The sequence below is a fragment of the Geospiza fortis genome, unplaced genomic scaffold, assembly GCF_000277835.1.
Source record: "Geospiza fortis unplaced genomic scaffold, GeoFor_1.0 scaffold112, whole genome shotgun sequence".
Lineage (NCBI taxonomy): Eukaryota > Metazoa > Chordata > Aves > Passeriformes > Thraupidae > Geospiza > Geospiza fortis.
This window is the reverse complement of record NW_005054298.1, coordinates 14,156,614-14,168,674: the sequence shown is the minus strand read 5'-3', so window position 1 is coordinate 14,168,674 and position 12,061 is coordinate 14,156,614. Positions and strand designations below refer to the sequence as shown.

General features: G+C 57.7%; 3 protein-coding genes across 3 annotated transcripts in view; 2 read left to right on the top strand and 1 right to left on the bottom strand.

Annotated features, from left to right (window-relative positions):
- Positions 1 to 623, top strand: part of ATG9A (autophagy related 9A) — an 11,229-nt gene extending 10,606 nt beyond the window's left edge. Inside the window, exon 13 of the mRNA XM_031058421.1 lies at positions 557 to 623. Coding sequence (XP_030914281.1) covers positions 557 to 571 — 15 coding nt within the window. The 3' untranslated portion in view covers positions 572 to 623. The remainder of the gene's footprint in view (positions 1 to 556) is intronic.
- Positions 1 to 6,491, top strand: part of ABCB6 (ATP binding cassette subfamily B member 6 (Langereis blood group)) — a 9,679-nt gene extending 3,188 nt beyond the window's left edge. The window contains exons 2-20 of the mRNA XM_005415798.3: positions 557 to 1,096; positions 1,631 to 1,768; positions 2,048 to 2,237; positions 2,445 to 2,537; positions 2,792 to 2,984; positions 3,072 to 3,193; positions 3,276 to 3,385; positions 3,454 to 3,519; positions 3,655 to 3,780; positions 3,862 to 3,938; positions 4,043 to 4,106; positions 4,203 to 4,288; positions 4,378 to 4,435; positions 4,608 to 4,712; positions 5,085 to 5,259; positions 5,540 to 5,652; positions 5,744 to 5,838; positions 6,018 to 6,086; positions 6,176 to 6,491. Coding sequence (XP_005415855.1) covers positions 581 to 1,096; positions 1,631 to 1,768; positions 2,048 to 2,237; positions 2,445 to 2,537; positions 2,792 to 2,984; positions 3,072 to 3,193; positions 3,276 to 3,385; positions 3,454 to 3,519; positions 3,655 to 3,780; positions 3,862 to 3,938; positions 4,043 to 4,106; positions 4,203 to 4,288; positions 4,378 to 4,435; positions 4,608 to 4,712; positions 5,085 to 5,259; positions 5,540 to 5,652; positions 5,744 to 5,838; positions 6,018 to 6,086; positions 6,176 to 6,302 — 2,523 coding nt within the window. The 5' untranslated portion in view covers positions 557 to 580 and the 3' untranslated portion in view covers positions 6,303 to 6,491. The remainder of the gene's footprint in view (positions 1 to 556; positions 1,097 to 1,630; positions 1,769 to 2,047; positions 2,238 to 2,444; positions 2,538 to 2,791; positions 2,985 to 3,071; positions 3,194 to 3,275; positions 3,386 to 3,453; positions 3,520 to 3,654; positions 3,781 to 3,861; positions 3,939 to 4,042; positions 4,107 to 4,202; positions 4,289 to 4,377; positions 4,436 to 4,607; positions 4,713 to 5,084; positions 5,260 to 5,539; positions 5,653 to 5,743; positions 5,839 to 6,017; positions 6,087 to 6,175) is intronic.
- A 282-nt stretch (positions 6,492 to 6,773) lies between these two features.
- ZFAND2B (zinc finger AN1-type containing 2B) overlaps positions 6,774 to 12,061 on the bottom strand; it is a 6,097-nt gene continuing 809 nt past the window's right edge. Inside the window, exons 2-9 of the mRNA XM_031058052.1 lie at positions 11,628 to 11,874; positions 11,068 to 11,199; positions 10,284 to 10,435; positions 9,733 to 9,828; positions 9,521 to 9,590; positions 8,917 to 8,993; positions 8,226 to 8,304; positions 6,774 to 7,974 (exon numbers count right to left, since the gene is read on the bottom strand). Of these exons, the coding sequence (XP_030913912.1) occupies positions 7,936 to 7,974; positions 8,226 to 8,304; positions 8,917 to 8,993; positions 9,521 to 9,590; positions 9,733 to 9,828; positions 10,284 to 10,435; positions 11,068 to 11,199; positions 11,628 to 11,874 (892 nt within the window). The 3' untranslated portion in view covers positions 6,774 to 7,935. The remainder of the gene's footprint in view (positions 7,975 to 8,225; positions 8,305 to 8,916; positions 8,994 to 9,520; positions 9,591 to 9,732; positions 9,829 to 10,283; positions 10,436 to 11,067; positions 11,200 to 11,627; positions 11,875 to 12,061) is intronic.

The following is a 12,061-nucleotide window of genomic DNA, read 5'->3' as shown; positions in this document are numbered from 1 at the left end:
GCCGGCACCGCACGGGCATTCATCCGGCGCGGCCTCTGCCTCGCCCTCCGCGAGTTTTTCCTTGATGCGTCCCTGTCCTTGCCCTTGCCTCTCCCCTGCACGGCCCCGCGGTTCCTCGAGCATCCTCCGCATCCCCGCCCGCTCGCCCACCCGCGCCCCTGCCGCTGCATCACCGCCGTTGCTCCCTCCCACTTGAGACCGTCCCTAGCTTCACTCTGCCTTCCTGTCCCTGCGGCTCCCGCTGTCCTCGTGTCCGAGGGCATCCTCAGGGGCCCGGGTGGCTCTGGAGGGCCCCGTCTAATGTTGTGCCCCTGTCCAGAGCACATAGCAGGTGTGGTGCTCGTGGCCATCCCCATGCAAAGCTGGCCCTGCTTGCGTGCACCACTTTGTGTGTGCTGCACGCAGCATGTCATGTGTGTCCATGTCCAGTGGTACTTGCTCCTGCCCTCTGAGGGCCCTTGCTGCTTGGCCATGCCGTCCCACTGTGAGTCCCTCTCTGCAGCTGGCTACCACAGCCCATCCTGAAACCTTGTCTCAGGTTCTCTTCTCTCCACAGCCCGGGACTTGGTGACCTGCCAGGATGGCCGTGCTGGGGGGTTACTGTGAAGGCAACAACTCCATCACCCAGGCCTGGGTCCAGCAAGGCTTCCAGCCCTGCTTCTTCTTCACATTGGTGCCATCTGTGCTGCTGAGCGTCTGCCTGTTGCTGGGTGCCCTGCAGTATGCCTGCTACGCCCGCTTCAGCCGTGCCATGGAGCCCAAGTACATTCCCCGCTCTCACCTCTACCGTGGCCAGGTCCTGCTGTCCCTGCTTCTGGCCCTGCAGCCCTTTGGTGGGCTGCTGTGGCAAGGAGTGGGGCTGAGACAGCTCTATGGGTATATGTTGCTCTATGCCTGCCTCTGGGCCCTCAGCTGGGGCTGTGCCATTGCCCTCCTGCAGCTGGAGCACACCCGGGTGCTGGCCCATGACCGAACACGGGGCCATGGCACCGTCCTCCTCCTCTTTTGGGCACTGGCCTTTGCTGCTGAGAACCTGACCCTGGTGTGCTGGAGGAGCCCTCTGTGGTGGTGGGCACTGGAGGACACCAACCAGAAGGTGGGCTGGGGATCTGTGGCCAGGGAAAGGGGGCGAGGCACTTTTGGGGATGGGAAGGACTGCGGCATCATGGTGTGGGGCTGGAGTATGCATGTACTGCCATGCCCAGGGTGTTTACAGTTCTGGGTTGTGCCCACATATCTGCCAGATATTTCAGTCCCAAGCTCAGTTATCACACATCTCTCCATGCCTCCACCCAGCTCCTGTCCTGCTTCTACCCAGCCCAGACCCATGTGCAGAAGTAGGGCTGTTTCCCTGATTCCCACAGCCCTTTTCCCCCATGTACCCCTTAGGGTAGATGCACCTTGAGCCAGAGGGCATGGAGCCAGCTCATGTGGGGAGGAAGGAAGAAGTCTAGGTGCTGCCTGAGGTGCTGTGCTCAACCAGGGACTCCCACTGAGCTGCATGGGGTGTCCCCTGGCACACTGCACCCCATCCTCATGCTCTGCTCATTGTCTCTCTCAGATCATACCCATCCCATGCTCAAGGTTGTGCTGAGGGCCAGCTGAGATGCTGAACTCTCACTCCATTCAGGTGCAGTTTGGCTTCTGGCTGCTGCGTTACGTCTGCACGTTCATGCTCTTCATCCTGGGCATGAAGGCCCCGGGGCTGCCCCACAAGCCCTACATGCTGCTAATCAATGAGGAGGAGCGGGATGTGGAAAACAGCCAGGTAAGTCCTGGGACTGAAGCAATTTTAGGATATGGCCAGGAAGGAGCTGGGGATAAAATGGAAATACAGCTGTCCTGGGATCAGCATCTTCATGAGATGTGGGAGGACAAGGTTTAGGGCTGCCCAAGCTCCCTGCTTGCTGTCACTAGGATGCAGCCCTGTTTGGAGGATGGAGTGGGCACTCTGGAGTGGGGCTGGATTTCTTGCGGTGTTGCCCAGGACCATTGCCAGCTGGATTGGGGTGCCAGGGCAATGACTCCTTGCTCTGCTCTCCCCCAGCCACTCCTGACTGATGCCAGCAGGACCACCTCCACCTGGAAGGATTTCCGGAGGAAGCTGCGGCTGCTGGTGCCGTACGTGTGGCCGAGGGGCAACCACCTGCTGCAGGGGCTCGTGCTGTTCTGCATGGCACTCATGGGGCTGGAGCGGGCCATCAATGTCTTCGTGCCCATCTACTACAAGAACATTGGTGAGGCACCTGGAGCTTGGGGTGTGAGGGTCACCACAGGCTCACCAAGTGCTGGGGGGTGTTGAGATGACCTGGAGGGCTGCAGGGGTTTGGCAGGAGCAGAGTCCAGGGGGTCAGGGTCCAGCACTGGCTGCTGGGGCTGGTTCCCACTGGCACCCTGGGACGCTCCCTGTCCCTCCATCCTGACCCTTGGCACACTTCCCACAGTGAATGAGCTGACAATGGGTGCTCCCTGGCACACCCTGGCCTGGACTGTCTGCATCTATGTGGGGCTGAAGTTCCTGCAAGGTGGAGGTGCTGGTAAGGACCATTGGGAAGGATGGGGCACTGACGAGAGATGATATTGGGCACATCATACCAGTTCTGGGGTGGCCAGGGAAGCTCATATGCCCCATCACTGCTGCTGTCTTGGAATCAGCAACCTGGGCTGGTCCCAGGTTAGGGAGAGTGAGTGGGCTTCATCCCAAATCCCCCTTTCCCAGTTGGACTTTTGGAAGTCTTCTGCATGCCCCAGTGGGGCTGATCTTGGTTGACCTTTCAATGCTGCCCTGCAGGCTCCACTGGCTTTGTGAGCAACCTGCGCACCTTCCTGTGGGTGTGGGTGCAGCAGTTCACCAACAGGCAGGTGCAGGTGCAGCTCTTTGCCCACCTGCACGGGCTGTCCCTGCGTTGGCACCTGGGGCGTCGCACTGGTGAGGTCCTGCGGAGCGTGGACCGGGGCACCAGCAGCATCAATAGCCTGCTCAGGTTAGAGTGTGCCTGTGGTGGGTGGGGGCTTGGCTGGGCAGCCCCACCGAGCTGGGCTGATGCCCCATTTCCCCTCCCACCCCCCAGCTACATCATCTTCAGCATTGTCCCCACCATTGCGGATATTGTCATCGGCATAGTTTACTTCACCTCGGTCTTCAGCGCTTGGTTTGGCCTCATCATCTTCGTGTGTATGAGCCTGTACCTGAGTGAGTGTGGGGGCTCAGGGTGCAGGGCTGCCAGGCTGTGGGGTGGCAGGAGCCTTGCAATGCAGCTTCCTCCTGTCCACAGCTCTGACCATCTTCATCACTGAGTGGAGAACCAAGTACCGTCGGGACATGAACACGCGGGACAATGAAGCCAAGTCCCGGGCCGTGGACTCGCTCCTTAATTTTGAGACGGTACTGTAGGAGTTGGGGGGGGGTCACTGAGGACTGCTTGGGTGCTGATACCAGCTCTGCTCCTGTAGGTGAAGTACTACAATGCAGAGAGCTATGAGGTGAACCGCTTTAACAATGCCATTGTCAAGTACCAGGTACGGGGTGCTCAGTAACTTTAGGGGCACCAAGGGGGAAGAAGCCAAACCGCATAGGCACCTGTGGGGATGATGGAGATCGCCACGGGTCTGGTTTTGAGGCAGCAGCATCCCACAGGACTTTGTCTCTTCCAGGTCTCAGAGTGGAAGGTCAGTGCGTCGCTGGGCCTCCTCAACCAGACCCAGAACCTGGTCATTGGCCTAGGGCTGCTGGCGGGGTCCCTGCTCTGTGCCTACTTTGTCACTGAAAACAAGCTGCAGGTAAGGCTGGTGCCAGCCTTTGCAGAACCTTGCTGAGGTGGGGCCCTGGGGCTGGTGGTTACAGACCCCTGTCTCTTCCAGGTGGGGGATTTTGTCCTCTTTGGCACCTACATAATCCAGCTCTACACGCCACTCAACTGGTTCGGGACTTACTATAGGTAATGCTGGGAGGTGTGGAAGTGCCTGGTGTCCCCCTCTCCATGGGTGACTGGGTTTGTATGTGCTCCCCCAAACCCTTTTCTCTGGTCTTTGCCCTCTTCAGGATGATCCAGAATTCCTTTGTAGACATGGAAAATATGTTTGAGCTCTTCCACGAGGAGCAGGAGGTGGGTGCCACCTTTCTGGGACCTTGCTCCCTCGCTGAGTCTGTGGTCCTGCCCTGGGGATTGGCTGGTTCTGAGCCTGAGCCTCTACTTCGACAGGTGAAGGATGTGGTGAACGCCAGCGACCTGCGCGTGGAGGCTGGGCATATTGAGTTTGAGAACGTGCACTTCAGCTACATAGATGGGTATGGGATACTGGGCACCGGGTGGGACCTGCTACAGGGATCTGGGGCCATGTAGTGGCCCTGAGCCCCTCTCCATGTCCCTCTTCCAGGAAGGAAATCCTGCAGGATGTTTCTTTCTCTGTGATGCCTGGGCAGACCCTGGCTCTGGTGAGAGTGGGACTGTGAGTTCACTGTGGGAGGGAAAGATGGGGACAAAGAAGCTGGAAAATATGAAGGTGGGAAGGACAGCCCCCAGCAGGACCAGCCCTTTCCTGTCCAGCCCCTGGCCTCCAGCAGCTGGGAATTGGCCATCTCTAAGTCCCTTTTCCTTTGTATGTAGGTGGGACCTTCAGGGTCTGGAAAGAGCACCATCATCCGTCTGCTCTTCCGCTTCTACGATGTACGGGGTGGCTGCATCCGCATTGACGGGCAGGACATCTCCCAGGTGAGGGGGAAGGGCCTCCAAGGACCAGGGAGGACACACCAGCTCATCTGGGCCTTGCAGCACTGCTCAGTGCAGGCACAAGCACCTCCCCAGGGTAGGGGTGAGCATGCAGCCCCCACAGACCCTCTGCAGGCTGTGCCAGAAGTGGCAGAATGGCATGACTCTGGGACTCCAGGCTGAAATGCTGGGTACTGACCACAGCTCCCTGGGAAGGTCCAGAGCACTGTCAGGGCCCCCCACTGCAGAGTGGAGATGCAGCTGACAGCACATAGCTTGCAAGGAACGGGACTCATGGCTGAGGGTAGGGCTGGGTTTTGGAGGGATCTTTGCATTTGGTGTGGGTGTGCCTGAGCCCTCTCCCCTGCCTCCCAGGTGAAGCAGGCTTCGCTGCGTGCTCACATTGGGGTGGTGCCCCAGGACACGGTGCTCTTCAACGACACCATCGCCAACAATATCCGCTATGGACGGATCCTGGCCACTGACCAGGAGGTACAGGAGGCAGCCCGGGCTGCTGACATCCACGACCGTATCCTTTCTTTTCCTGATGGTGAGACCCCTGCAGTTCCCGCCATCCCATGGTCTCCTATGACCTTCTAGCTGCCCTCACAGGTATCCTTAGGGGACATCTCCCACGGGGACACTGCATGATTTTTTCTTGCTTTGCCTTTCCCTGCCTTCTTTCCAGGGCTAGATCAGCCCCTAGGCAGGGATAAGCTGAGGCTCCACCATGTGGCTGTGTAGTCACAGCAGGACCTCCCAGGGCAGCAGGTCCCCATCTCCATTTCAGAGGGCACCAGCACATAACGTTTCTACTCTTGTGGCTGCAGGATACAACACCCAGGTGGGAGAGCGGGGGCTGAAGCTGAGCGGGGGTGAGAAGCAGCGTGTTGCCATCGCACGCACCATCCTGAAGGGTCCCCACATCATCCTGCTGGATGAGGTAACAGCAGCGGCCCCAGCCCAGCCTCACCCAGCTCTGCAGCTGCCCACACAACCTCTGTCCCTTCCTCATGTTGTGTCTCACCTTGCAGGCCACATCTGCACTTGACACAGAGACTGAGAGGAACATCCAGGCTTCTCTGGCCAAGGTCTGCGCCCACCACACCACCATCGTTGTTGCACACAGGTAGGGACAAGGGGAAGGGGCTGATCTGAGAGGTGCTGGCCAGATCCCACAAGAGGGGCACACAGACCTGCCCCCTGCTCAGGAGGTGAGAGCCCCTGGGGTTGCATCTCCTGGCACCATGCAAACCTTCAGGAACCCTCTGCCACCCGAGTCAGGGTAACACCTGCTTTTCCCTGCAGGCTCTCCACTGTGGTAGGTGCAGACCAGATCCTGGTGCTTAAGGATGGACACATTGTGGAGCGAGGGAGGTGAGCACAAGGGGAGGGCTGGGGGAGGGAATCCCCTCGCTGGCTCTGGGGCCAGCTCAGGACCCTGCATCCCTCTGTTCTCCTCACAGGCATGAGGAGCTGCTGCAGAAGGGAGGTGTGTACGCTGGCATGTGGCTGCAGCAGCAGACTGGGGACGAGAGTGAGAGCAAGGAGCACCGCACTGAGAAGCCCCAGAGCAGCAAGAAAGCGTCATGAAGATGACCAGGAGTTCTGCTGGGATGCTGACTTGGGTCTAGGCCCCACACTGCCTGGGAGTCTTTTGCTGGCTGCAGGCAAGGGCCCTGCCTGCCCTAGAGCTGCAGGGGCTTGGTTGGACACTCCACTACATTTGTACATGTTTATTTTGCTGTTGTGTAGTTTCTTAAACCAGGTCCTTCCCAGGTCCATGCCTGTGTGCTCTGGGCAGGCTATGTGCCTCTTGGTGGGGGCAGGCAGGGTTAGTGCCTGTGCCCTTGGGTCAACTGGCAGCTCTGCCACGAGGTTGAGCTCCTTGGGATTAGGTGGGCAAGGGGTTGAACAGGCTGTGAGCACCTGCCCCATCCCCACACAAAGGGCTGCACCCCAACAGCAATGGAGGAGCAGGGCAGCTGGTGCCCCCTCATCCCTATGTGCCCCCCACTTCAACCACCATCCACAGAGATGTGCCACTCTGGGCCGGACACCAAGTGACTGCTCCCTCAGGTACCTCTGTACCTTGTACTATGCTTTTATTTTCTCCCAAGCAGCACTTTGACAAGTCTCAGCATTCCCTGGACCCAGCCTGACCCCCCTCCCTCAGCTGCTCAGAGCAGGACAGCCCAGTCCTGTGCAGAACCAGGCACAGACCTGCAGGCAGGAATGGTTGCAGTAGCAGGTAGGAAAGCAGCACAGCTCTGCATGGCTGCAGATGCCCTGCAAGAGGCCAGCAGGACAAATCTCCTCCACCCAACCAGGCTCCAGACTCAGGGCTTTGTTTGTAAGGAGAGGTTCTGTGCTACTGCTATCCAGGAGGGGATCCCCAGCAACACAACTGGAAGAACAGGCATTCCTACCCCAGCAGCATTTAAACAGGGCCCTGTTTAAGTTTAGGGCAGCAGGAAGGCAGCTGCAACCATCCCACGTGAGTGACGTTGCCATTTGAGTCAGTGCCAAGGTTACTTATTCTATTAAACCAGAAAGGAAATGCAGCTCCATTCAGTCTCAGAGAGGTCTTGTGCCCCAGCCAGGCGGGGTAAGGCCCAACGTGCTCTTGTACATGCAAACAGCAGGGAGGCACTGAGGCTGTGGGGAGCAGGGAGGGGCTGCTTTCACACTGCTGGGAGGCTGCACATTCAGCCATGCCATGCCCAGGCAAGAGACCATCCCAGCCACATTTGCTCTTTGCTGAGGGGCTGGCACAGCCCTCCCCAGAGCATGGAATCCAGCCTCCCACTACAGAAGGCAGCTACATCCCAGCTGTATGTCTGAGCATGCAGAGACATCCCCACAGAGCTCTGCCCTTGCCCCACAGTCCCAGCAGTGTTGGGACATGGCTGTGGCAACTGCAGGCAAGTGCAGACCCTGGGCTACTGCTTGCTTTGGTCAGTGCGTACCCAGCCCGGTTCTGTACACTCTTCACCTTCCCAGGAGCATCAGCAATTGGCTGCACTAATTTTATATAGGTACTAGGGCTGAAGTGTCAGTGTATATTTGGTTGCTTACAGCTCCCAGGGAGATGAGCTGTCCTTGGCAAGGGGCTCTTGGTACCAGTGTCCAGGCCAGAGCCCCATGGCATCCATGTGGGAGGCCAGAGCCACTCCTTGGTCACAAGCAGGATCCTGTGTCTGCTGGCCCAGCCTGCCTCCCCTGCCTACGACATGCTGCAGTTGGATGGCTTTGAACCGTGTGCCTGGAACAGAGAGAAGCACACAGTGAGCAAGGGCAAGCAGGCTCCTTCCTCTCTCCTACAAGAGGGCACATCCAGTGCTCAGGTTCCCAGAGATGAGTGCTCAGCAGTCATGCTGCCGCTACCCCAGGCTGGGCTGCCCTCCTGGTGAGGAAATCCAGGCTAGACAGAGCCCAGAGTAAGCAGAACCCAGGGAGGCCCCCTCCCTCAAACAGCCCCACAGCAGCGCAGAGCCCATGGCCAGCCTCACTCACCTGCCGCTGCGACTGCTGGTACTCGGCTTCGCTCGCTGACAGTGCCCGGGCCAGTGCCAGATCCTCCTCCTCCTGTGTGCTGCTGGGACAGTGAGTGGTGCATTGTGTGCCTCAGCCTCCCTCAGGCTCAGGCTGAGTGCTCAGAGCCCTTCTGGCCTTCAGCATCTCACTGCAACCCCCCAGCATGTCTTAAGGCAAGGAGCAACTGAGGATAACTTTGAACAGGCATGGGGCTGGGGAGGGAGCAGAGGATCCAGCTGAGGCTGGCAGCCAGAAATTCGGGCCAAGGAGAGCGATGCTAAGTCCAATCAGTAATATGGTGCTTTTAGCAGCACTGGGCACTGTGCCTGGGGACATGAGCTCCTAGGTGTCCTCCGTGAACACCCCTACTCCACCTATCACGCTCCAGCCAAAGCCATTAGCTGACAAGTGGTCAGACAATGGTTTGCCCTACTCTGTGTGTCAGTCACTGTCCCCTACCAGCACCCCTAGGGCTGAGGGCTTGCTTGCTGAACAGTTAGTTCCCTGTTGGCTCTGGACTCTTCCTTTTTTCCCCTGTCAGCCAGAGAGGCATCATATGCAAACACGTGCTGAGAGGAATGTTATCCCAGAGCCACATGATGCTTCCCCAGGCACCTTTCACACACAGGGGAGTGCACAACACACCACACCACGTGCTTTGGGGCTGTACCTGGGCTGCTGTGCTGAGCTGCGTGCTGACTCTGCCAGGGACATCTCCAGAGCTCGCTGCAGTGCCTCTTCCTCACTCTGAAACAAAATACCTTGTCACCAGCCTGGCCAGGGTGGGGGGCAGGACACAGCCCTCAAGCATTTATAGTAGGTACAGTCCAGGAGACCAGACAAAAAAGGTGAAAAACTGGGGCTCTGGACAGACCAGCAATGCTCTCCCACTGCCCAAGGGGACATATCCCTGCTTACTAATGCAGGAGTATGCCATGAGTACCAGTGGAAAGCAACTTCCAGTCTCCTTCAGCCTTTGCTTGTACTGCAGAAAGACAACACCCAAGGAAAATGGCTGGTGCACTTTGTCCCTTTGGGGAAAGCTAAGCACCAAGTGCTTAGCTCTTAGTGCTTAGCTGAGAGCTGTCATTTGCAGGCACCAGAGCAAGCTCTGATTTCCCACAGAACATTCAGGATCACTGTCTGCCAGGGAAGACATAGCTGGGAGCACAGTCACCTACAAAGTGTGGGCTAGAAAGCATTTGTTGCAGTCACATCCTGCAGTTCTTAGAGGGCACAGAAACCACCCCAAATGGCCAGGCCAAGCCACTCACCAGCCCATTCTGCAGCATGACAGCTGGAGGGGAGGTGCTGCGAGTCTGCGACGCAGCTGCTCTGCCTCCCCTGCAAGCAGAAGAAAAGCTGCGTTATTGTCAGTCCTGCTATGGCACAAGAAGAAGGGGGTTGTCACTCTGGCATTCCACAGAGAGCCAAGATGAGCCTGGTCATGCCCACCTCAGAATTACAAGTCAGGCCATCACCTTACCTGGCACAGGCCAGAGAAGAGGAGCTGTCTGCTGGCCGGGCAGCTGCAGTGACTATTTTGGAGGAGGATGCCTGGGCTCTGGTAACTGCAGCATTCCTAGGACAGACAGGACACCTCTGAGAAACTGTTTACCATCATGAGCAATTCCTAGGCATTGAACACCTTGGGATATCAAGCCGGATAAGTGAGGCACGTCCCTGGCTCCTCTTCCTCCCATGTTGCAGCTGTTATTCCCAAGAGTTTCAAGTGCTCTTTCTCTCCCTAAAACCCTCTACCAGGACAGGCAGAAACCCATGGCTACAGAATAAGGGGCTGGGGAAAGAAGCAAGAGCAAAGCAGTCAGCAGGCAGTACTGAGAGCTTTTGCTGCAGGACAGACTGAGTATACTGGTGTGCTTGGTGCTGCAGGAGGACACACTGGCACACAGGGCAGGGAGTGTCAGAATGCAGCAGTCCCAGACAATGGGTCAGAAGGAGCTGAGCTTCTTCCCTGTCACCAATTTGGCAAACACAGTCCCACCCCTCCCAGCCTGTCTGTTCTCAGGCCCTCACCCTGCTTTGGAAAGGGGATGCCCTGCCCCACTGCAGTCATGGTCCAGGGGGTGCCGATGCTTGAGGCAGTAGTTCTTGTGGCACTGGTCACAGATCACCTTCATCATCTCCTTCTGCTTGCAGCCAGGCTTCAAACACTTGTTGGTGAAGATCTGAAAGATGACATGGCAGTGCTGAAAAGGACCGTATGCTGTGGGGCTGTCCCTTCTCTCCATGCCAGGCCCTGGGCACTGACCAGCCTTCCCCATCAGCGTTATCTTCTGCAAGGCTCTGAAATTTGTCTCTGAATACTTTAGATGTCTCTGAATACTTTCTTTAGATAGTTCATTAGTAATTCACTGGTGCCTCAGTCTCCAGAGATAAGAGTCTCCACAACCACAGAATGCACAGCAGGAGAAAGAGTGCCTTGCCCAGGGACTCCTGCCTTCCATACCAGAGCAGTGATAGCCCAGGGCATTCCAGCTGCTGCTGGGCTGGATTCCTGCAGGGCCAGCCCCCTGCAGCAATTTCATCCCCTGGCAAGATGGGGTAGCTATTTGCCAACTGCATTTTCCTAATAGCAGTACGCAGTTTACCATCCCGATGTCCCAGGTGGCTGCCCAGCCCCACTCCATCACCACCTTCCTCCCCTGACAGCCTCCACAAAGCCCTGAAGATGCCTCCAGCTCACGAACCCTCCCTGGATCAGCCTGTGCCAGGGCTGAATCTGTGCTGTTTTCATCCCATTGCCAGGCTGTGTCAGAGACCTGGCAGAGCTCACCTGGCAGAGCCCCACAGTGCCTACCTTGCGCTTGCGTTGTGCAGGGTCAGACTTGCAGTCACGGTCAATGTGCTCACCCACCACAACATCAGGCATCTCCCCCCGCCTCACAGGGACTGGGGTGTTGCAGAGGGGACACACTGGGACCTGCACATCCTGCAGAGACAACAACAGGGAGCTGGGAGCAGGTAGCTGGGCAACCTTGAGCACTGCACAATCATCTCTCTCCCTTTCAGGACCTGCCTACCATGGCTTCCACAGCTTCAGCTGCAGTTTGAGATCCTGCTCATGACCCTCCAACCAGCTTGCACAGCAGGTGCAGAGGCACAGAGATACACTGTGGGAAGGGAAGATGGTGCGGCTGGGAGATGCCCAAACCACTTCACCCAGTGGGAGAGGGAGGGTTGGATGTTTGTGGCACTGAGACGCAGATCCTGGCTTTCAGGTACATCTTCAGATTCAGTACACATCCCAAGGGTGACTGCTCAAGCGACCAAAGTCACCAGAGATTATTATGATGGGTGGCTAGAAAAGCTCAGCAGCTCCATGCAAGAGGGTGGATGAGATCTGCTCCCTGCACTTACCTTCTTGTAGGCAGAGGTGCAATCGTGCTGGGCATAAGTGATGTGGTCGGTGCAGAAGATCTGCTCGCAGGCATCGCACTTCAGGGGAAGGAAGTCTAGGAGCAGGATATGGCATGGGCAGAGAGCATGGAGATCAGCACTGCCCACCCGTAGCCCGGGCGCCTCTCCGACTTCCCAAAGACAAAACAGTGACCCCGCGGCAAAGCCAGAGCCGCACCTCTCATCCCCCAGCACGAAAACAAAAGGGCTGCAGGTCCACAGCTACGTCTTCAGAAATACCCAGGGCTCCTCTACTCAAAACGTGCGATCCCCGAGATTAGGAGTAGCATCCTGAATCACACGGATTTCCCCGCGGGCTGCCGGCCTCAAACCGGTGGGAAGTGATGCTGACAGTCGCTACGGACTTCGCCCACCGGGATAACCGGGGTATGGCG